Below are 25,766 nucleotides of genomic sequence, written 5' to 3'. Positions count from 1 at the left end.
ACAATAGTGCAAAAGTGTTCGCAATAAAGCTAACAGAATCCTTGGCTTCATAGCAAGAAGTATAAATAATAGAAGTCCTCAGGTTCTTCAGCTCTATACATGTATATCTTTGGTTAGGCCTCATTTAGATTATGCTGTGCAGTTTTGGTCACTGTATTACAGAATGGATATCAATGCACTGGAAAACGTACAAAGGAGGATGACAAAGTTGATCCCATGTAACAGAAATCTTCCCTATGAGGATAGACTGAGGGCCCTGAATCTGCACTCTAGAAAGGCGTAGAATTAGGGAGGATATGATTGAGGTGTGTAAATGGAAAACAGGGATTAATAAAGGGGATGTAAATAGCGTGCTAAAAATATCTAACATAGAAGTCACAGCAGTGGTTTTAAATTTGAAAAATTCAAATTCAGGAAGGATATACGAAAGCACTGGATGGGTAATAGAGTTGTGGATGAGTGGAACAAACTCCCGAGTACAGTTATTCAGGCTAAAACGTTGTGTAGTTTTAAAAATAGGTTGGATAAATATATGAGTGGGTGTGGGTAGGTGTGAGTTGGACCTGACTAGCTTGTGCTACTAGGTTGGATGCCGTGCGCCTCCCTTAAGTGACGTGTCTGACCTCACTAGGTCAAGGCATAGCTTAAGCCGGTGGGAGAATTGGACCTGCTTCACATAGGCCAGTAGGCCAGTTGCAGTGCTTCTTCTTTCTCTTGTTCTTATGTAAGTGCCATAGTTACTGATTTTTCTTTTACCAGGATTTAGAACCTTTCATTTGTCCGTATTGAACTGCATCTTCCACTTCGATGCATCAGCCTATCTAGGTCATCCTGTAGTTTTTTAGTGTCGTCATAAGAAATGATATGACTGCCTTTTTAAGTGTCACTGGTGTACTTATATTGCTCTTTATTCCTTCATCACCATTACTTATGTAAATTGTGAACAAGGGTTCCAATCCTGACCCCTGTGGCACACTACTTGTTACGGGTCCTCATTCTAATTTTTTCACATTTATGCACACTTACCTATTGGTCAGTCATGACTCTATCCATGAGATAATTTCTCATATATGTACGTATGTACCATGTGCTGCTATTTTCTTAATTATTCTCCTGTGTGGAACTCTATCAGAGACCTTACTGAAGTCAATACACACAATATCTTATTCTTTATCTTGGACTACTGCCTTGAATACCTTAATGACAAGGATTAGTCAATTCATAAGGCATGAATGCCTCTTTTACCAAAAAATGGTTATAATTATAACCATAATTTTTAAAGGGATGGACTGGTAAGCCAGTGGAAGGCCTTGGCCAGATGACCAAAAGCTCCAGTGGCAGGTCATCATCTGACTAAGACACACATCAGGAAACACTTGTCCTGTTTCCTGACAAATCTTACCTAACCTAACGCCTCCTTGTAGAACTGTGTTCAGATTTATTGATTAAATTATACAGCCTCTCCTCACTTAGTGACATACTCATTTACCGACAACTCGGACTTACGACGGGCTCTCTAACCAGTATGCATACCTAAATAATTATATTAAAGCTGATTTTATCTATTCTGTTCATTACAATATACATGTACAGTGGTATAAACTTTGGTAATAAATACTGACAAGTTGGTTTAGAAAGACACGTAAGCAAACACTATGACATTTATTAGAAAAATGTTTCAGTCCTAGGACCTTGATCACTTTTAACATACAAAGGTAGAAAGACATTATATATAGGCAGAGAGTGAGGCGTGAGTGACGCATGGTGACCTGAAGAAAGCCATGTTCAGATGAGGACGGGTAGACGATGAGATCATGTGACTCCTGTGTTGTTGGGTTGGTGGTGCTTAGCTTGCTTGAGTATCATGTATGCTAATGTTTTAGAAATTTTGTGGTTTCCAGTGTTGTGATCTATTGTGTCGGTGACAGCAATTAGTGAGGCTTCTAGGCACCGTTGGTGTCTGAGGTATGGTTCGGTGAGAACGCGTTGTGCCTCATCCCAGTTCATCAAATGCCCCATGGAGTCTCTGTGGAGGACACAGGCGTACCTTAAATTTTCTCTGTTACAGCCACTTCAGTGCTCATTCAGGCGGACCGCACGATCTCTACCTGTCTCGCCTACATATTTCTTGGGACAGAATCCACAGGGAAAGGTGTAGACACCTCCTGTGGAAGTTAGAGGTGTGGGGCTGCGTTTCGTAGTGAGGTCTTTGATAGATGATGTGTTTATGGTGGAAACATTGATGTTACTCTTAGCAAGTTGTTCCTTGTCTTTTTCAGGTATCATCACTTCGTCAGTGCTCAAGACAGCGACCGAGGCCAGGCGGCGAACCCTAGGACCCTTCAGTCCCACCTTCAATATAGAGAAGCTCTTGAAGGAGGGTCTCCTGAATGTAAGTAACCTGATAAGCCAAGGCACTCAAGTGTCGGGTAAAAGATCTCCTTATAGTGTTTTGTCTCAAATAACATAGATTTGGTAGTATTTTGGTGGAGAGCAAACACCTATGGTTTATGTTTACATTCATATAAAAAATTACCCAGAAAATAGAGATTTGAGCATAAGAAATCCATTGAGCACATTTTGAATGAAATCCAGTAGTTGGTTTTAAATTTAGGAGTTTGTATACCTAACTAAAAAAAAAAGAATGGTCACAAACAATGAAAAAAACTTGAAAATAATTGTAGCTATGAAGTATAATTAAAGCTTACAAATTAAAAAACTCAAATTTTGGGTTTTGTATGTATACTGCACGTATGTCAGGGGGGTGAAGTATACCTCGAGGGTGTTCTGGGATCAACGCCCCAGTGGCCCAGTTCATGACCAGGCCTCGCGGTGTATCAGGGCCTGATCAACCAGGCTGTTACTGCTGGTCAAGTTATCATTGTTATTGAGGTTATGGCTTAGCGGATTTGGGCATTCATCTTTGATTTCTTAACAAGGTGAATAGGTGCAGTCGCTGGAAGGTTACATTGCTAATCTTGCTCACTTGACAGCTTGTTTAAGTAATTTGTTATATTCATGAAAGTGTAAAATGTGAGTCTACATTGCTAGCAATGAAGAATATGTGAGCTAATGCCTTGAACCTGAGGATAGATCAATTATGATTTTTTCTCTTCATGTACAGGTTCTTCCAGATGATGCACACAAGATTGTAAGTGGGAAGTTGTTTATCTCTGTGACACGAGTGAGTGATGGCAAGAATATTCTCCTTTCTCAGTTTGACTCCCGGGAAGAGCTCATCCAGGTATTATGTTTGACTTTTCTTTAGAGAGACTATACCTTAGTAAAAATCTCTTGCAATATATTCAGTATAGTATATGTGTGTAGGTGTTGGTTATGTTTTGTAGGCAGTATCGAGAAAACTGGCAGAAATGTCCTAAAAATAGATAGGTTTTTCATAAAATTTTATTTTATGCATTAATTAACTCATTTCTGTGAACTTACTTTGTATACAAATTTTTAGTTTTTCCACCAAAACTAACTTAGGAACCTCAATTAGCCTTTCTAAAATAAATGTAATACTCTATGATTTAGCTTAATCTTATCAGACTTAAGTTCACCTAAATTTATGTAGTATTAATGCACATCAGTGATATACATATTAATTTCATGGTGTTTGGACTGATTTTTGCAGTTATTGCAGTAGTGAATTTTCACTCTGCTTGTTTGTCAAAGATTGTTTGTTGCTTTATAAGCAAAGAGCATAGACTGCTGAAAAAGCCTGACATATACAGTACAGTATGTAAATTTGATCATGTATGAACAAGTGAATTGCCATACACAGAAATATGAGTATGCTAGAAACACAGGATATTCTAAGACCTTTCAGTACTGTTAGCCAGTACAGAACCATCTTCAAAGAAATGTAGTATGGGAGCTATGACATGTCCAGCAAATATATGCAGAGAAACAGACATGAAGACATGAAAATTATTGGCAGGCACTGTGCCCTGAGGGGGCCATTCTCATTGTCATGCATGAAGTACAAGGTACACATGTAGTGCAAGGCAGACTACCATTTACACATCTAATGTGTGTTAATACTTTTATATCCAGTCAGGCAATGCAGTAAAATGTGAATGAAATGTGTAGCTCGATTGCTAGCACACTCAGCTCACACACTGAGGTCCGGGGGTTGGAATCTCCTCCAGTATGGCTGGAAAACATTAGGGACATGTTTCCATAAGACACCTGCTGTCCCTGTCCCAGTTCACCCATCAGTTCAAAATGGGTACCTGTTATTCAACTGGTGTGGGTCGCATCCTGGGACAAAACTGACTTGATTTGCCCGAAATGCTCAGCATAACAAGCGGCTTTCTATATAGTAGTATATCAGCTAGGCCTGTATACTATGTACATGCACTAGTAGTAAATAAAGATATTATTATTCTTTCTTTCAACGCACCAGCCATATCCCACTGAGGCAGGGTGGCCCAAAAGGACAAACGAAAGTTTCTCCTTTTAAATTTAGTAATATATACAGGAGAAGGGGTTACTAGCCCCTTGCTCCCGGCATTTTAGTCGCCTCTTACGACACGCATGGCTTATGGAGGAAGAATTCTGTTCCACTTCCCCATGGAAAGATATTATTATTATATTATGATTTTTTTTTTTTTTTTTATCACACCGGCCGATTCCCACCAAGGCAGGGTGGCCCGAAAAAGAAAAACTTTCACCATCATTCACTCCATCACTGTCTTGCCAGAAGGGTGCTTTACACTACAGTTTTTAAACTGCAACATTAACACCCCTCCTTCAGAGTGCAGGCACTGTACTTCCCATCTCCAGGACTCAAGTCCGGCCTGCCGGTTTCCCTGAACCCCTTCATAAATGTTACTTTGCTCACACTCCAACAGCACGTCAAGTATTAAAAACCATTTGTCTCCATTCACTCCTATCAAACACGCTCACGCATGCCTGCTGGAAGTCCAAGCCCCTCGCACACAAAACCTCCTTTACCCCCTCCCTCCAACCTTTCCTAGGCCGCCCCCTACCCCGCCTTTCTTCCACTACAGACTGATACACTCTTGAAGTTATTCTGTTTCGCTCCATTCTCTCCACATGTCCGAACCACCTCAACAACCCTTCCTCAGCCCTCTGGACAACAGTTTTGGTAATCCCGCACCTCCTCCTAACTTCCAAACTACGAATTCTCTGCATTATATTCACATTATTATTATTATTAACGTGATTATAGTAACTGACAACCTGAGGTGCTGCTGCATCTGAGGTTGTCAGTTAGCTAAAACATCAACTAGGAAAGGCCATGAATTCATTTGAAATTTGAAAATCCTCCATGCTGTAAAGATGCTTTATAATTGGCAGGAAATTACAAAAAGTGTTTATAGCAATTCATCAATGTATAAAAATGGTAAGATGCTAGAGGTCACAGGGTTGATAATTCCTGCATTCCTATCAACTTTTAAAACATTTTAAGCAGTTGTACTTGTTAAATACGAGAACAAAGAAAGATTTGATAATTAATCATTAATATTTCTGAGATTTAGGTGCTGTCTTATGAAACTGAGCCAGGTGATAAAGCGATTGTCTCTAAAAGTCTCTCTTAGGAATGAAATGGAAATCCAGAAATTTATAAAACTTGAATGTTGCTGAGTACTTTTTCCATGCATGTGATAAGTGTATCTGTAATTTGCCTATAGTATTAGCAGTTGGACACCGAGATGCATCATGATAACCAAAGCATACAGTAATTGAAACAGTATTGTTTTATGAATGCAGATATTTCTCATTTTTATTTGTTAATGTGTATCTTAAGCAGTACCCTTAAGTAATTTAAATACAATATTAAATAAGCTTTATTTGTTTCATTTGTTTAGCAGTGAAGAGATGTCAATGGACTTCTCATCTCTCACTGACTTAAGAGTGCCATTATCATAAATAACAAATTGATTACAGTACCCATAATTTTACATTATATAGAGTACTGGCACAGCTGATACAGTTGCTCTTTTAAGTGGAGAAAGAATTATAAAAGATGTTAGTGGATTTATGGTAGACTTCTTAGTAAATTTTTCTAGTTCCACAATCTAGTATGTATAGTTTAGCAACAATTGCTTGGCAGTTATTAAAAATCACTGATGTCAACAACAGTAACTATTTTTCAACCACTTAAAATTAAACTAAATGTATATATTTTGTTCCTCAAGTGTATAGCTATCTTATTTATGATGATGACATATAAACTGTATTGCTGTACAACATAACAGTGCAATTAGTTTACAACATCATTCTACTATAGTTTATAATAAACCATCTTTTTGTTTAACCCTTAAACTGTCCAAATGTAGATCTACGTTCACTCGCATAGTGCTCCGAACATAGATATACGTTCGATTTCACATGCTTTCTTATGTAAAACGGAGATCTACATTCGGAGCGCTACACGAGTGAACGTAGATCTACATTTGGACAGTTTAAGGGTTAACTATATGTTAGTTTTACACATGATGAAATTCATGTCATGTTTCATCACTGACTCCCAATAGTATCTTCTCATTCAGTATTGAATGCTCTCACTACCTTGTTGGTAGGCAATTTTGTGCTCAGCATTCATACCTGGATTCAGCGGCTGGCTCCCACTCTCATTCCGTGGAGTTCGCTACATTGATGGTGGCTTCAGTGACAACCTGCCTATTCTGGATGACAACACAATCACTGTGAGCCCGTTCTGTGGCGAATCTGATATTTGTCCAAGAGACTGTCATGTCAACTTCATGCAGGTGTAGATCTATCTCCCCTAGGGAAGAAAAATATTTTCAGCATGATTCCACCCCTACTCAATATTTTGTATTACTGTAAATCCGAATGCTACTTGTTTTGTTTTCCAAGTTACTTTTGCACTTGCATAGTTCATAAAATGTGTTTCAGCTGCAACATGCTTGATAATGCATGAGTTGTTTTAACCCTAATAATTGCTGCTTTCTTTCTTGCATTCACAATGACTTCATTTAACATTTACACCTTAGATATTTCATTCTTCTGGTGGTGGACATTTATATATTAGGACAAAAGTTTATTATTAATTAACAGGGACTCTAGCAGTGTATTCTTTTCAAGCAGGACCTATTTTTTTTTTACTTATAAGTTCTTTGTACAGAATTATGTACAAAGGTTAGATGTTTCATGTACATTCATACTGTGGTTTGGTAGGTGTAAAATATAATTGGTTTCTAAGTGTCCCATTTTTAAAGGTGTCTGTTTATAACTTAGGGAGTTTGTAAGTAGGTGATCTGTTGTAACACAGAGTATACTGTAGTTATTAACATCCACAGTGTAAGAAGATGGAGAGGGAAAGGGTAGAGTACTGTAGTTATTAACATCCACAGTGTAAGAAGATGGAGAGGGAAAGGGTAGAGTACTATAGTTATTAACATCCACAGTGTAAGAAGATGGAGAGGGAAAGGGTAGAGTACTATAGTTATTAACATCCACAGTGCAAAAAGATGGAGAGGGGAAAGGGTAGAGTACTGTAGTTATTAACATCCACAGTGTAAGAAGATGGAGAGGGAAAGGGTAGAGTACTGTAGTTATTAACATCCACAGTGTAAGAAGATGGAGAGGGAAAGGGTAGAGTACTGTAGTTATTAACATCCACAGTGCAAGAAGATGGAGAGGGAAAGGGTAGAGTATACTGTAGTCATTAACATCCATAGTGCAAGAAGATGGAGAGGGAAAGGGTAGAGTACTATAGTTATTAACATCCACAATGTAAGAAGATGGAGAGGGAAAGGGTAGAGTACTATAGTTATTAACATCCACAGTGCAAAAAGATGGAGAGGGGAAAGGGTAGAGTACTGTAGTTATTAACATCCACAGTGCAAGAAGATGGAGAGGGAAAGGGTAGAGTATACTGTAGTCATTAACATCCATAGTGCAAGAAGATGGAGAGAGAAAGGGTAGAGTACTGTAGTTATTAACATCCACAATGCAAGAAGATGGAGAGGGAAATGGTAGAGTACTGTAGTTATTAACATCCATAGTGCAAGAAAATGGAAAGGGGAAAGTTTCCACATTTGTAGGTTTCTATAAATCTCCATGTCACATGCCACTGTTCCTTTGCATTTAGGCTCTTTAATTATAATGTTGCTATTGGTGTCTTTTACCCTTCTTAATGGTGGACAACTATGTGATAGTTACTTCTGGGATATGGCCAGTTTGTTGAAAGAAGATATATTGCATGTATTTTTTATTACTATTATTGATGAGGAAGTTACAGTACAGTATATTGATGATTTTAATTATTTAATTGGTGGTTAATAAATAAAAGGTAAAGCACAGTGATATTGATGAGGTACAATAGAAAGATACACAAATAACCCGCACATAAAAGAGAGAAGCTTACGACGACGTTTCGGTCCGACTTGGACCATTTACAAAGTCACACTAACCAGAAGTGGGGCAGGACGGCTATATATAGGCAGGAAGAGGTGGTGGTAGTAGTAGTGGTAGTAGTAGTACAAGAATGGTATATAATACCGACAAGATGAAATTAAGACATATGCGCAACACCCGGGCATCCCTATCGTAGACGTCTCGCCATCCAGCCAACCATTGGATGGCGAAACATCCACAACAAAGACAACCAGACACTGCACATGTGTCTTAACTATGTGGATGACATCTTTGCTCTGTGGCCTCATGACTCCAGTCTCTTCCAACCTTTTCTTGAAGCTCTTAATAATCTTGCCCCTTCCATTAAGTTTAAAGCTGAATGGGAATCTAATTCCTTGCTTCCTTTCCTTGATGTCCATGTCCACCGCTCGGATACAGGTTTTTCCTTTTCCGTTTACCGAAAACCTATGCACAGTGGCATGTACATTCACTACTTTTCCAAACAGACGCCGCACATGTGTCTTAATTTCATCAGTAGTAGTAGTAGTAGTAGTAGTAGTAGCAGTAGTAGTAGTAGAAGTAGTAGTAGTAGTAGAAGAGGTAGTAGTAGTGGTAGTGGTAGAAGTGGGGAATAAGGAGGACGAGCCAGTCAAATACAAAGGAAGGGGAGCACTGCAAGAGAGCTAGGTGCCCACAGAGGGAGAGCAAGCGCACAGAGGTGCGTGAAAGGGGAAGTGGTGAAATAAATGAAGGAACAGAAACACGAGACAGAAGAGAGAAAGACAACCCAGAGGAGAAAAGGAAAGAGGAAAGGGGAAGAGGGAGAAGAAGAAAAAGAAAAAGAAAAAATGAGGAGTCAGGTTAAGTCATGGGTGTTCTGAAGTTTGGAGCATTTTTCAGTGTAGTGGGAGAGGAAGGCATCTACAGAGACGAAGCCAGGGCTAAGGTTCATACAATTCTCTCCGTCCCTTAGACATCAAGCTTACCTTCCGCCAGACTAACACTCTTCGCACTAATCTCGTTCATACCTCTCCTAACTCTACAGATGTTCCTGGTGTCTACTCTATTTCTTGCTCCTCCTGTCCTCTTCAATACTTCGGAGAAACTGGTCGATCTCTTTCTGACAGACTTAGGGAGCACAAAAATAGTGTTAGGCTTGCCGACACTAACAATGCTCTTTTCTGTCACGTCAGAGATCATAGCCATCCTATTGACTGGTCTTGTGCTAAAACTGTCTTCCCTACTTCCAACTCGAACAGTCGCCGTCTAGTTGAATCCTCTCTAATACACAACTTTCCTTGTATGAATCTTAGCCCTGGCTTCATCTCTGTAGATGCCTTCCTCTCCCACTACATTGTAAAATGCTCCAAACTTCAGAACACCCATGACTTAACCTGACTCCTCATTTTTTCTTTTTCTTTTTCTTTTTCTTCTCCCTCTTCCCCTTTCCTCTTTCCTTTTCTCCTCTGGGTTGTCTTTCTCTCTTCTGTCTCGTGTTTCTGTTCCTTCTTCATTTATTTCACCACTTCCTCTTTCACGCACCTCTGTGCGCTTGCTCTCCCTCTGTGGGCACCTAGCTCTCTTGCAGTGCTCCCCTTCCTTTGTATTTGACTGGCTCGTCCTCCTTATTCCCCACTTCTACCACTACCACTACTACCTCTTCTACTACTACTACTACTGATGAAATTAAGACACATTTGCGGCGTCTGGTTGTCTTTGTTGTGGACGTTTCGCCATCCATTGGCCGGCTGGATGGCGAGACGTCTACGATAGGGATGCCCGGGTGTTGCGCATGTGTTTTAATTTCATCTTGTCGGTATTATATACCATTCTTGTACTACTACTACTACTACTACCACCACCTCTTCCTGCCTATATATAGCCGTCCTGCCCCACTTCTGGTTAGTGTGACTTTGTAAATGGTCCAAGTCGGACCGAAACATCGTCGTAAGCTTCTCTCTTTTATGTGCGGGTTATTTGTGTATCGTTCCAGTCACGGTATTGTGCCTTTTTTGTTATTTACAATAGAAAGAATTGGCTGATAGATTATAATGGGCTTACACTGCTTTGTGGAGGTGGAGATATTAAGAGCATTTCTTGAGACATAATTAACTGGTTCTTGTAGTAAGGAATGATCACTTACATTATCCAGTACTGCATTTTGATCAAGAGAACTGTAACAGGCCCTGATATGCTCAGCATTCATCCCTGGGTTTAGTGGCTGGGTTTGTCCGAAGGTGCAAGGGATACGTTACGTTGATGGTGGGTTCTCCGACAACCTTCCTGAGATGGACCAAAAAACCATCACTGTCTCACCCTTCTGTGGTGAGGCTGATATCTGCCCAAAGGATAGTACCCCAGGACTCATGACGGTACATACCAGTGTCATGATAGTGCATGTGTCAAGTGTCCTTGGTGCTAGCCAGATGAGTAAAAAACATCAGTGTGGGGTGTAATTGTGGTGTGTGGTTTGGTATGTGACTGTCCATTCTGCTAAAGCATACTGTATTGTTAAATCAGTGGTGTAGTTAGCTGGTTTTGATTGATACACTAGTATTTGTATTGATTCATATCATTGTGGTACTACTGGCCTTTCAGACCCATGCTTCACACTCATATTTTGATACATTCCTTTTTTTTTTTTTTTTCCTCCATAGATAAACTTTTCCTTCCACTGATACCTCATACTGCCTCCCTTTTTCCTCCCCTCTATTCTATGGCTCACTTTGTCTCTCGTAGACCTGTTAGCTGAAATGTCTACTTTAAATTATGATATTTAAACACATTCACTTCCACATTTATTTAGGTACAGTTGATACAATGAGAATGTCATCATTTGGTAAGAGGGAGGTGAAAGTGAAAAAATTAAGAGAGTTTGAGTGCCAGAAACCGCCCATTCAACTATCAGAACTACCCTGTAAAGTGGCCAGAAGTCAGTAATTTGGTCAGTTTTACACAAAATTAAACAAATTCCAATTTAAAGTGTCCAGAATAAACAATGTAGGCATTCCAGTCACTAAAATAACCTTTCTTCTTTTCATTATCATATCCCCAGGCCTTTCATATTTAATACTTCCCCTCTATTTTGAATCCATCATCACACATACATTGAAGTTTTACTCTATTTCTTGGATTAGTGACATACAGTATATTACCAAGAAATTTTGGTCATGATTTAGGGTGGCCCAGTAACTGAAGCAGACGTAATAAAACCTCATAAAACAGTCTGGGAGGGGGGAGCACAACCCTTCCTTAGGAAAATCTGCAAAAAGTTTAAAATTTTTATCACTTTGAACCCTGTTTTATGCAACTTCTGGTCTGAAACTGACCAATATCATTTCACTAGTATGTGTTCCATTCTCTCAATTGATACCAAGCAACAGCCAATAAAACCATAAAAACAGCAGTAGAATAATAATAATAATAATAATAATAATAATAGTATTTTAAGCATGATACAGTGGTTGTACAAAGGAGAATGACATTTGCGTGTACATGCCGAAAGCCCCTGTATATGCAGAGCATTTCGGGCAAGATTAAGACTAGCTTAATTAAGATTAATAAGACAATAACAGTAAGGTGTAAATTTAGGAGTTTACAATGAATACAAGAGAATTTAATATTTTATTAGTTCATACTATATTGTCATGAGTCTGGAACACAACACAGTTACAGTATCATGAGTCTGCAATACAGATACAGTGTCTTAAGACTGCAACACAACTTTATATAATACAGCTGCATCATGAGTTTTGCAGATGACAAGGCTTTAATAAGTTTAAGTGAGAGGAATTACTGGTTTGAAAGACCTCAATGTCACTATTTTACACTAAACACAAGGTCAGAGGCTTGCTTTTCACATCATGTACTGCATGGGGCAGGGTTATTTTTATACTGTGTACACTCACCACACAGACAAATTCTTTCATATCTAGGCCAAAATTTACTGTCCACAGCATATTTGAGGGTACTGTGCTTAAAACATAGATCTACATGAGCAACACTGGTGTCAGTGATGTTGATCTATGTAGGAGACAGCGAAAGGGTGAAGAAGTTTTGAAGAGAGATAAATAAGTTAAGAAAGTCTATGGAACAAATAGATTTAACAGTTAAAAGCAAAAGGGAAAGTGATTAGATGGGCAGGTGGAGGTACAGGGGAGATGGAGGTACTGGGAAGATTTTAAGTTATTAAATATAGTTTGCAAGCTGCACTTCTGAGCTGAGAAGGCATTTACAGCTACTTTAGGACTACTGATTAGTTTCTGAAGTACAATGTCTTACGGGTTGTCTGGTCTTTTTTTTGTTCTGTAGAATTCATCTTGCTTCATACTGATAGCTTTCACATTTATGGCTTGTTCATAATACAGTGCTTGTCATTTATGCATGATTTTACTATTACACATATATCTTATTACTTTCATTTCTCTATGTAGTTTATGTGCAAGCACTGTCATACATTAAATTACTTTTATTTTTCTTTAGCTTGCATTAAAAGCATATTTTACAATTTATAATTGCCTTAATTAAATAGGGAAAGTTGTATCAGTTAACAGCTAAGTCATTAGTAAAATTTACACACGTGCATAGTTTGTAAACTTTTAAAGGATGCAGTTCACTCACCTGGAGCATCTGCTACCCAGTTCAGAGTGGGACAAACATGTGCACATATAGAATAGAAGAATGCAGGTAGGGCACTTGGATTACAGTGGTTTTACCTGACTGCCCTGTCTTGGGGGTCCAAGATCAGTTTTGCTGAAACTTTTGAAATGTTAAAGCACACTTGTACTCTGTACATCTGCATTGCCCGAACGTGTGACTGTTGATTCAAGGCAGGGACAACTGTGGAATACAGTATTGTCTTTGTAAATGAGTCTGACTTCACTCCAGTTCATTAGTTGGTTGTGGCTATTTTTATGTGTCACCTCTTGTGTTTTTAACACTGGCTGTCTCCCACCAAGATTGGGTGACCCAACAGAGATGACAATACTTTCACTGTCACTCATTCAATCACTGTCTTGCTAGAGGGGCACCGACATCACAGTTCAGATGACCCTTCAGATCGCAGCATCCCCACAAGTCCTTCAGAGTGCAGGTGCAGTACTTCTACCTCAAGGACTCAAGTCTGACTAATTGGTTTCCCTGAATTCCTTCATATAAATGTTACCTTGCTTGCATTCAACAACCCATCAAATCATAAAAACCACTTGCCTCCACTCCTATCTAGCATGCTCACACACAACTCTGTGGGTCTGGATCTCTGGCTGTTGCTCCCATGTAGATTTTGAAGCAGCCCCCACATAGTATCATATATATCCAGGGTTTAATATCAGCATACCTACTGAAGTTTTCGGTTTTCGTGTCGGTAACCTCTTTGATTGTGGTACTAGTGCTAGCCACTCTTGGCCCACATACCTTAGCTAAACTATATTGTTAGGGATGAGAGAGGCAAAATTTTCCACCTCAGGGTGCTGCATGTACAAGTTGGCTAGTACTGTACTAATTGTCTGCATGTAGCATTATCATAAGAAAACAGTTGTAATTGATGCAAAGTTCAATCAACCTTGCCGCAGGGGCGTTGACCCCCGGAACTCTCTCCAGGTAATAGAGGATACCATATGGAGGCTGTAACACAAGTCTACTTTGGGAGAAATGGCAAGAGATCTAGACATGCATTAATATGCACAACCATGCCTGCATGAGTGATACATAGTAATAGCCATGAACTAATAAATGGGAGGGAGGCCAGACTCATCTACAAAGAAGAGAATTTACACAGATGTTGCTGCCTTTGACCAGCAGTTGTTAGTTTGGGCAAAGTTGTACAAAATACCAGAATTTTTAAAGTTTCAAAAGTTTTAGCTAAACTGAGCCTGGGCCAAGACATGGCTATCAGGTGAAACCATCGTACTGTACTCCACATGCTCCACCTATCATAATAAATTATGCCTGTCCTCTGCTATATTTACCTATGCTTTCCTGATTCTGTGCTGGATTGAAAAAGCTCCTGGTTAGTGAAACATATCCTATATTATTATTATAATTTAGGGAAGAGCTGATCTGTAGGGGTCATACAACATGTAGGGAATGGGAAGCAGTCAGATTTTATCAATGTACAAGGAAAACAGATTCACTTTCTCTTGATCAAGAACCCCCTCATTGGCATCAAAAAAAAACCTTCCTTGAGGGAAATGTGTCATATAAAAGCTTCCAAACTTTGCACAAGTGTCTGATTTACAAATTTGTTGGTATTAGAAGTTTTGTGTAATACAATAAGTCATTAGTGTATGTATTATAGTTACAGTAGCATATAAATTTGGGTAATTGACAGTTTTGAGTAATAAATTGGTTTAATAATTGATATATGTATATAGTGTTTTTTTTTTTGGGTCACCCTACCTCAGTAGGAGATGGCCAGTGTCTTACAAAACATATACAGTGGAACCTCAGTTTTCAAATTTAATTTGTTCTAGATGTTGATTCAACAACCAAAATTGATAACAACCAAAGCAATTTTTCCCATAAAGAATAATGTTAATAGAATTAATCCATTCCAGACCCCAAATGACAATATAATAATATATTAATAATGTACTAACTACTATTAAAACAGTGTATAAAATTATACTGCACAGGGAAACTAAAAATGAATACTAAATGAAAATTTAGCAGAAATACTGTTCGGTAAATGAAAATTAACTGCCCCTTACCTGTCAGAGGAGAGCTAATGTTGTTTCTCTTCTTTATCTCTTTTCACCACTAGCTGGTGAAAAGAGACAAAGAAGATAAACAACATTAGTTGGCTCTTTGTCTCATTAAAAACCTGTCCAGTGAGGTTTGTTTCAGGCCCATCATGGCTTATCTTGCAATAAAAAAAAATTGCACCAAAGCTGCAAAATAACAAAAAAGTTCACAAGATGCACAACAAAAGCTCAAGAGATGTTTGCAGCACACAAGTTAGTGGTTATACTGATTCATAACCACGCTCTTGACCCATTGCCCAGTGCACATTCCCTGAGCACATGACCTGATTTGCTTTGTCCCGTTCTGTACACGTGAAAACTTGGCCATCGACAACCAAGAGAACGTACGAAAACCAGGACTTTTTTCTTGAACACTTTGTTTGAAAACTGATTTATTCGATAATGCAATTGACAACCAAGGTTCAACTCTGTGTGTGTGTGTGTGTGTGTGTGTGTGTGTGTGTGTGTGTGTGTGTGTGTGTGTGTGTGTGTGTGTGTGTGTGTGTGTGTGTGTGTATATATATATATTATACATATATGCATATACATATATAATATATATATATATATATATATATATATATATATATATGCAATAAGATCACAGTAAACAGGTGATTTCAGAATATGCAAAACAACCACTCTGAAAGAATAGAGAAATTCCAAGCGCTTTCGTGACTACTCACATTATCAAGGAACTATGAAAGTAAAGCATCCAAGGAAGCTATATAAGGGGTCTGGTCGGCACCTCACTATCAGATCCCACAACGGTTTAAACACGTGACGCGCGGCGAGCCAACTTGGAAAGGTCCTTGGCACAACTCACCCCACAAACTATTCTACCCAAGAAATAAGAAATTTTAAAGATTATTTGTCCAGTGTATTATTAAATTCTTCCCAAATTCTATTAATTATAAATGGATCTAATTTATATAAACCAAAGGAAATATTCATATTATTGTCAAAACTGCTTTTTATGAAACAAGATTCAATTATATTCCTGTCGACCATGGACTTGCTTGATACTACTTTCTCAACTTTTTGAAAATCAATTGGATGGTTAAAATCTCTTACATGAATAAATAGAGCATTGGAATCTTGTCCAGTTCTAATGCTATATTTATGTTGTTTTAATCTTAGTTCGAGATTTTTACCAGTTTGACCGTAATAAACTTTATCGCAAATTTTACAAGGAATCTTATAGACACATCCATCAGCATTTTGGGGGGAATTCTTTATCAAAAGTTTTTTTACTGTATCGAGATTTTTGAATACAACTTTAATATTAAAAGTCTTAAGAAGAGAAGGCATATCAACCAAGTTTTCATGGTAAGGGAGAACCAACATATTTTTATTTGAATAAGGCTGGTTGTCCCTTTTTGGATTGTAAAAAGTATTTCTGGCAACTTTAAAAGATTTATCAATTACATTTCTTGGGTATTTTAAATCATTACCTATTTCATAAATTTTGGATATTTCCTCATCTATGAACTCAGGACTACAATTGCCCTCAAAGATTCTTTAAGTCTTATGATACACTTAATAACAATAAAAATTTGCGCCTTACTAAAGCAGACAAAATAAATGCAATAGTAATTATGAAAGAAAATGATTACCAAGAAAAAATGAATAATCTCTTAGATGATACTGAAACCTATTCTAAACTTAGGAAAAATCCCCTAGAAACCGTTAACAGCAATTTCAATAAAACAATAAAACTTCTACTGAAAGGCAAAGATGAATTAGTCAAACAATTTAATTCCACTAATCCATCTTTGCCTTACATGTATGGACTAATAAAAACACACAAACCAGGGAATCCAGTCAGACCAATTATTAGCTCCATAGGGTCAGTTTCATATAAATTATCCAAATGGCTTGTTGATATTTTGAGCCCTATTGTTGGCAAAATTTCTAACTTTAATGTTAAAAACAACATAGACTTGGTTGATAAATTAAGCTCCTTGACTGACCTAAATGATTTTAACATGGTTAGTTTTGATGTTACTTCCTTGTTTACGAAAGTTCCTGTTTATGATTTATTAAGTTTCTTATCTGAAGAACTCGTTAACTATGATTTACCATTGCCAGTTCCTACTATCATTAAACTTATTAAACTTTGCATTGTTGATGCAAAATTTGTATTTAATGATAAATTTTACACTCAGAAGTTTGGTATGGCAATGGGAAATCCTCTTTCACCTGTTCTTAGTAACCTATACATGGAATTTTTTGAAACAAGGTTACTTAACACAATCCTCCCTAATAGAGCTAAATGGTTCAGATATGTTGATGATATTTTGTGTCTTATGCCCAAATATGTAGATATACACCATTTCCTTGGAAAATTAAATAGCTTAGCCCATTCAATAAACTTTACTGTTGAGTTTGAAGAAAATAACTCATTGCCTTTTCTAGATGTTTTAATTATTAAGGGTAATAATGAATTCAAATTTAAAATTTACAGAAAACCTACTAATAACTGTTCCTATGTCCACTATTATTCCTCGCATCAAGATAGAGTCAAACTGTCTGTTTTCTCATCAGTGTTTCTGAGAGCTTTACGAATTTGTAGTCCTGAGTTCATAGATGAGGAAATATCCAAAATTTATGAAATAGGTAATGATTTAAAATACCCAAGAAATGTAATTGATAAATCTTTTAAAGTTGCCAGAAATACTTTTTACAATCCAAAAAGGGACAACCAGCCTTATTCAAATAAAAATATGTTGGTTCTCCCTTACCATGAAAACTTGGTTGATATGCCTTCTCTTCTTAAGACTTTTAATATTAAAGTTGTATTCAAAAATCTCGATACAGTAAAAAAACTTTTGATAAAGAATTCCCCCCAAAATGCTGATGGATGTGTCTATAAGATTCCTTGTAAAATTTGCGATAAAGTTTATTACGGTCAAACTGGTAAAAATCTCGAACTAAGATTAAAACAACATAAATATAGCATTAGAACTGGACAAGATTCCAATGCTCTATTTATTCATGTAAGAGATTTTAACCATCCAATTGATTTTCAAAAAGTTGAGAAAGTAGTATCAAGCAAGTCCATGGTCGACAGGAATATAATTGAATCTTGTTTCATAAAAAGCAGTTTTGACAATAATATGAATATTTCCTTTGGTTTATATAAATTAGATCCATTTATAATTAATAGAATTTGGGAAGAATTTAATAATACACTGGACAAATAATCTTTAAAATTTCTTATTTCTTGGGTAGAATAGTTTGTGGGGTGAGTTGTGCCAAGGACCTTTCCAAGTTGGCTCGCCGCGCGTCACGTGTTTAAACCGTTGTGGGATCTGATAGTGAGGTGCCGACCAGACCCCTTATATAGCTTCCTTGGATGCTTTACTTTCATAGTTTCTTGATAATGTGAGTAGTCACGAAAGCGCTTGGAATTTCTCTATTCTTTCAGAGTGGTTGTTTTGCATATATATATTTATATATATAATATATATATATATATATATATATATATATATATATATATATATATATATATATATATATATATATATATATATATATATAGATATATAGATAGATATATATATATATATATATATATATATATATATATATATATATATATAATTTATTTATTTATTTATTTATTTATTTATTTATTTATTTATTTATTTATTTATTTATTTATTTATTTATTTAACAAGTCAGCCGTCTCCCACCGAGGCAGGGTGACCCAAAAAAGAAAGAAAATCCCCAAAAAAGAAAATACTTTCATCATCATTCAACACTTTCACCACACTCACACATTATCACTGCTTTTGCAGAGGTGCTCAGAATACAACAGTTTAGAAGCATATACGTATAAAGATACACAACATATCCCTCCAAACTGTGTGTATATATATATATATATATGTATATATAAATGTTATGGAGGGAGTAGTAGGTAAATTTGGGGTGCCAGGGGTAAATGTAAATGGGAGCCTTTAATTGAGCTATGTGTAGAAAGAGATTTGGTAATAAGTAATACATATTTTATGAAAAAGAGGATAAATAAATATACAAGGTATGATGTAGCACATAATGAAAGTAGTTTATTAGATTATGTATTGGTGGATAAAAGGTTGATGGGTAGGCTCCAGGATGTACATGTTTATAGAGGGGCTACTGATATATCGGATCATTATTTAGTTGTAGCTACAGTTAGAGTAAGAGGTAGATGGGAAAAGAGGAAGGTGGCAACAACAAGTAAGAGGGAGGTGAAAGTGTATAAACTAAGGGAGGAGGAAGTTCGGGTGAGATATAAGCGACTATTGGCAGAAAGGTGGGCTAGTGCAAAGATGAGTAGTGGGGGGGTTGAAGAGGGTTGGAATAGTTTTAAAAATGCAGTATTAGAATGTGGGGCAGAAGTTTGTGGTTATAGGAGGGTGGGGACAGGAGGAAAGAGGAGTGATTGGTGGAATGATGAAGTAAAAGGTGTGATAAAAGAGAAAAAGGTAGCTTATGAGAGGTTTTTACAAAGCAGAAGTGTTATAAGAAGAGCAGAGTATATGGAGAGTAAAAGAAAGGTAAAGAGAGTGGTGAGAGAGTGCAAAAGGAGAGCAGATGATAGAGTGGGAGAGGCACTGTCAAGAAATTTTAATGAAAATAAGAAAAATTTTTGGAGTGAGTTAAACAAGTTAAGAAAGCCTAGGGAAAGTATGGATTTCTCAGTTTAAAACAGAGTAGGGGAGTTAGTAGATGGGGAGATGGAGGTATTAGGTAGATGGCGAGAATATTTTGAGGAACTTTTAAATGTTAAGGAAGAAACAGAGGCAGTAATTTCATGCACTGGTCAGGGAGGTATACCATCTTTTAGGAGTGAAGAAGAGCAGAATGTAAGTGTGGGGGAGGTACGTGAGGCATTACGTAAAATAAAAGGGGGTAAAACAGCTGGAACTGATGGGATCATGACAGAAATGTTAAAAGCAGGGGGGGATATAGTGTTGGAGTGGTTGGTACTTTTGTTTAATAAATGTATGAAAGAGGGGAAGGTACCTAGGGATTGGCGGAGAGCATGTATAGTCCCTTTATATAAAGGGAAAGGGGACAAAAGAGACTGTAAAAATTATAGAGGAATAATTTTACTGAGTATACCAGGAAAAGTGTACGGTATGGTTATAATTGAAAGAATTAGAGGTAAGACAGAATGTAGGATTGCGGATGAGCAAGGAGGTTTCAGAGTGGGTAGGGGATGTGTAGATCAAGTGTTTACATTGAAGCATATATGTGAACAGTATTTAGATAAAGGTAGGGAAGTTTTTATTGCATTTATGGATTTAGAAAAGGCATATGATAGAGTGGATAGAGGAGCAATGTGGCAGATGTTGCAAGTATATGGAATAGGTGGTAAGTTATTAAATGCTGTAAAGAGTTTTTATGAGGATAGTGAGGCTCAGGTTAGGGTGCGTAGAAGAGAGGGAGACTACTTCCCGGTAAAAGTAGGTCTTAGACAGGGATGTGTAATGTCACCATGGTTGTTTAATATATTTATAGATGGGGTTGTAAAGGAAGTAAATGCTAGGGTGTTCGGGAGAGGGGTGGGATTAAATTTTGGGGAATCAAATTCAAAATGGGAATTGACACAGTTACTTTTTGCTGATGATACTGTGCTTATGGGAGATTCTAAAGAAAAATTGCAAAGGTTAGTGGAAGAGTTTGGGAATGTGTGTAAAGGTAGAAAGTTGAAAGTGAACATAGAAAAGAGTAAGGTGATGAGGGTATCAAATGATTTAGATAAAGAAAAATTAGATATCAAATTGGGGAGGAGGAGTATGGAAGAAGTGAATGTTTTCAGATACTTGGGAGTTGACGTGTCGGCGGATGGATTTATGAAGGATGAGGTTAATCATAGAATTGATGAGGGAAAAAAGGTGAGTGGTGCGTTGAGGTATATGTGGAGTCAAAAAACGTTATCTATGGAGACAAAGAAGGGAATGTATGAGAGTATAGTAGTACCAACACTCTTATATGGGTGTGAAGCTTGGGTGGTAAATGCAGCAGGGAGGAGACGGATGGAGGCAGTGGAGATGTCCTGTTTAAGGGCAATGTGTGGTGTAAATATGCAGAAAATTCGGAGTGTGGAAATTAGGAAAAGGTGTGGAGTTAATAAAAGTATTAGTCAGAGGGCAGAAGAGGGGTTGTTGAGGTGGTTTGGTCATTTAGAGAGAATGGATCAAAGTAGAATGACATGGAAAGCATATAAATCTATAGGGGAAGGAAGGCGGGGTAGGGGTCGTCCTCGAAAGGGTTGGAGAGAGGGGGTAAAGGAGGTTTTGTGGGCAAGGGGCTTGGACTTCCAGCAAGCGTGCGTGAGCGTGTTAGATAGGAGTGAATGGAGACGAATGGTACTTGGGACCTGACGATCTGTTGGAGTGTGAGCAGGGTAATATTTAGTGAAGGGATTCAGGGAAACCAGTTATTTTCATATAGTCGGACTTGAGTCCTGGAAATGGGAAGTACAATGCCTGCACTTTAAAGGAGGGGTTTGGGATATTGGCAGTTTGGAGGGATATGGTGTGTATCTTTATATGTGTATGCTTCTAAACTGTTGTATTCTGAGCACCTCTGCAAAAACAGTGATAATGTGCGAGTGTGGTGAAAGTGTTGAATGATGATGAAAGTATTTTCTTTTTGGGGATTTTCTTTCTTTTTTGGGTCACCCTGCCTCGGTGGGAGACGGCCGACTTGTTGAAAAAAAAAAAAATACATATATATATATATATATAGTATATAGTATTTTAGTAACATCCAATACTGTACGATTTAATATTCTTTGAAATAATAGCTATTTTTCATGATATCCCAGAATGAAATTTAATCATGTTATTCTTACAGATCAACCTTGCTAACACTAGCATTGAACTCAGTAAAGAGAACTTGTATCGCTTTACTCGTATATTGTTTCCACCTCCGCCTTATGTACTTAACAAGATGTGTCAACAAGGTTTCAATGATGCCCTTGATTTTCTCCAAAGAAATAATCTAATAAATTGCACACGATGCCTTGCAGTTCAGTCTAGATTTAATTTGAAGGTAAGTTGCATTAGGCTCTAAAGCTCTATCCAATGACAGATTTAGCATTTTTATGTGTACCTATAATTATCGAAAGCTTTACTGATAAATATTTTTTATTTTCTTCACTAAAACTAGAAAAATAAGAAAAAAATTTTCATATTATACAAGTTACATATTCATAGTATTTATTGATAGTAATAATTTAAACTTCTGAGTTTATGTAGATTCCAAATACAGTACATCATTTACCAAATTACTTACCATCAAGCAAGTACAGTGGACCCCCGCTTAACGATCACCTCCCAATGCGACCAATTATGTATTTATGTAAGTGAGTTTGTACGTGTATGTTTGGGGGTCTGAAATGGACTAATCTACTTCACAATATTCCTTATGGGAACAAATTCGGTCAGTACTGGCACCTGAGCATACTTCTGGAATGAAAAAATTTCGTTAACCGGGGGTCCACTGTAGCTGTGAAATACAATAATAGCTGTCAAGTAGAGTTGATTGCATTGAATATTTCTTTCTTTCAACACACCGGCCGTATCCCACCGAGGCGGGGTGGCCCAAAAGGAAAAACGAAAGTTTCTCCTTTTACATTTAGTAATATATACAGGAGAAGAGGTTACTAGCCCCTTGCTCCTGGCATTTTAGTCGCCTCTTACAACACGCATGGCTTACGGAGGAAGAATTCTGTTCCACTTCCCCATGGAGATGCATTGAATATTTATCATCTAATTTTTATGTACAGTATACAGTACCTGAATATATATAATGAATGAATGATGGTGATTTTTTTTTTATATATATATATATGGGGGTCCTGCTGGATATCGAAGCCCCTAAAACTTGAGCCTTCTTCACTTCCTTCCCTTAACCATTCCTGGGATGCCCTTCACCTCTCCTGCCTTCCACCTTGGATTTTCACTCTGTTTGATCTGAAAACCATATTCCAATTTCTACGTTCCAGATCCTCTGCATAATACAGCCTCTCCTCACTTAACAACTGAATTCCATTCCTAAGACCACATCAGTAAACGAATTCATCACCAAGTGAGGAGCACACCTTTGCACCATTTATAACATTTCTGGTATATTATTAAATGTTTGTACAGTAGTGTCTTGTATATTGTAATAAACAGAATAGAGGGAATCAGCTCTAACATGCATTATTTAAGTATGCATACTGGTCAGAGAGCCCATCGTAAATCTGAGTTGGTAAACAAGTATGTTGGTAAATGAGGAGAGGCTGTATTCACACCACACTTACTCCCATCGGCTGATACGTCCTCTCCCAAATATCTAAGCGCATCCACTTCCTTCATACTCCCTCCAATCTGATATTCAATCTGTCACCAAGACTATTTGTTACTCTTATCACCTTGCTTTTTCTTACATTTGCTTTTAATGTTATATTTTTACATGCATAAATCTCCCAGATTCATCCTCTAACCTGCACAGTTTGTCTTCAGAAGCTCCCATAAGAAGTTTGTCACTGGCATAGAGCAACAGTGACAGCTTCCATTTCATATTAGATCCATTGTCTTTTAATCCCATTCCTTTCCCCAACACCCTAGCATTTGCTTCTTTTACATCCCTGTCTATAAACATGTTGAACAACCATGGTGACATCACATCCCTGTCTAAGTTCTACTTTCACCAAGAATAGGTCAGAGTATGTAGGAGAGAGGGTAGACTAAATCTCACTTTCCACATAAAAATTTTGCTGCTCTTAGTAACCTACCACCCCATACATTTGCAACATCTGCCACATTGCTTCCTTATCCACCCTATCCTATACCAGTTCTAATTCCATAATTAAAACAAACAGCTCTTTACCCTTATCTTTTAAGACCTCTGGAATTTCACCCAAATCTAAGCTCTTTCTCTAAAGAATGCTGAATGCTTGTGCTAATGGTATTTGCACTTCTGTATAACGAAAGAGTTTTATGAATCAAGCCAGGCCCTGGTGCTCATGTGTGGGCACAGAACTTTTACCACAGACCTTGTGTTAGTGCTTGTGTGGTAAGCTCATAATTGGTGAAAATTTCAAGACATTTTTGTTTAATTCCATAAACTTTTGTGAATACTTTGTACATTTGTTGGGACATTTGTAAGAAAAACACAACTTGTATATATGAACAATTTAGATGCTGTGAATTTAGAGGGATTACTGCACCACACCATATGTGGTAGTAGCCACTCTATTTTTGTTATGCAGATTCAATAGAATTTCAGTAGCAGTTTTTTCTTCCTTTCAGTGAAGAATTGCAATCCACTCTTAAATGGAATATTTATGTAATGCAAAAATGCATTAATATAGAGGAATGAAGTGTAAAATGTGGAGTTTTGTTTAATTTCAAATCAAATTTTACTGATTGCAGTTGTGTGTAGGAGCTCAATTTTCCTCCAGGAAAGTATCTATGATTACTGGTACACATCCTTCCAGACTGGTTCCTTAATACTTGGAAGTGCTCATCATCCAAGAAATTAGAGATACCCTGCTCTTCCTTGGATCAAACCTGAGTGCCTTCCATTCCCTAAGTGCTGTATGGCACATGGGTTTAATGCTTCCACATGAATGTGCTACTGTACTAATAATATTACATATGTTGTAATTTTTACTAATGAAGATAACATTCTTTTGTTTACCAGGACTCTCAAGATTATGCCCATGATGTAGTACCAGTGCATGAGATGGCTTGTCTTGATTGTCACCAACAGAGAAAGGTATTCTGTGTATTACACTTCTGATTTCAGCTTTGATTTTTTAACACACCGGCTGTCTCCCACCAAGGTAGGGTACCAAACAATTTAGATAAAGAAAAATTGGATTTCACATTGGAGGGAGGGAGTATGGAAGAAGTGAATGTTTTCAGATATTTGGGAGTTGAATTGTAAGTGGATGGATTTATGGAGGATGAGGTTAACCATAGAATTAATGAAGGTGAGTGGTACATTGAGGTGTCTGTGGAGACAATGTTATCCATAGAGGCAGAGAAGGGAATGTACAAGAGTACAGTATAGTGGTACCAACACTCTTATATGGGTGTAAAGCATGGATTGTAAATGCTGTAGCAAGGAGGTGGCTGGAGATATCATGTCTAAGGGCAATGTTTGGTGTAAATATTATGTAGAGAATTCATAGTGTGGAAATTAGGAGGAGGTGTGTAGTTACTAAAAGTATTAATCAGAGGGCTGTTGAGGTGGCTTGGTCATTTAGAGAGAATGGAACAAAGTAGAATGACATGGAGAGCATATAAATCTGTAGGGGGAAGGAAGTTGGGGTAGGGGTCATCCCCAAAAACGTTGGAGGGAAGGGGTAAAGGGGGTTTTGTGGGTGAGGGGCTTTGACTTCCAGCACGAGTGCGTGAGTGTTAGATAGGAGTGAATGGAGACGAATGGTTTTTGGGACCTGACGAGCTATTGGAGTGTGAGCAGAGTAATATTTTGTGATTCAGGGGAAACCTGTTAGCTGGACTTCAGTCCTGGAATGGGAAGTACAGTGCCTGCACTTTAAAGGAGGGGTTTAGGATATTGGCAGTTTGGAGGGACGTCTAAACTTTTGTATCTGAGCGCCTCTGCAGACAGTGATTATGTATGAGTGATGGTGAAAGTGTTGAATGATGATGA

The 25,766-nt window shown here is 37.6% G+C and overlaps 1 protein-coding gene across 8 annotated transcripts in view; it reads left to right on the top strand.

The window, feature by feature from the left end:
* LOC128684852 (1-acylglycerol-3-phosphate O-acyltransferase Pnpla3) overlaps positions 1-25,766 on the top strand; it is a 122,224-nt gene that overhangs the window by 54,428 nt on the left and 42,030 nt on the right. For 3 of the 8 annotated variants that reach the window (XM_053771155.2, XM_070100049.1, XM_053771154.2), the window contains exons 2-7: positions 2,280-2,392; positions 3,125-3,244; positions 6,552-6,740; positions 10,536-10,724; positions 21,951-22,148; positions 24,789-24,863. In XM_053771155.2, the coding sequence (XP_053627130.1) occupies positions 2,280-2,392; positions 3,125-3,244; positions 6,552-6,740; positions 10,536-10,724; positions 21,951-22,148; positions 24,789-24,863 (884 nt within the window). The remainder of the gene's footprint in view (positions 1-2,279; positions 2,393-3,124; positions 3,245-6,551; positions 6,741-10,535; positions 10,725-21,950; positions 22,149-24,788; positions 24,864-25,766) is intronic. The other 5 variants (XM_053771159.2, XM_070100055.1, XM_053771160.2 and 2 more) reach the window with 3 other exon arrangements.

Source organism: Cherax quadricarinatus, chromosome 5, assembly GCF_038502225.1.
Source record: "Cherax quadricarinatus isolate ZL_2023a chromosome 5, ASM3850222v1, whole genome shotgun sequence".
In the NCBI taxonomy this organism is placed as follows: Eukaryota; Metazoa; Arthropoda; class Malacostraca; order Decapoda; family Parastacidae; genus Cherax; species Cherax quadricarinatus.
The sequence above is the reverse complement of the archived record's forward strand: the minus strand, read 5'-3'. Positions and strand labels throughout refer to the sequence as shown.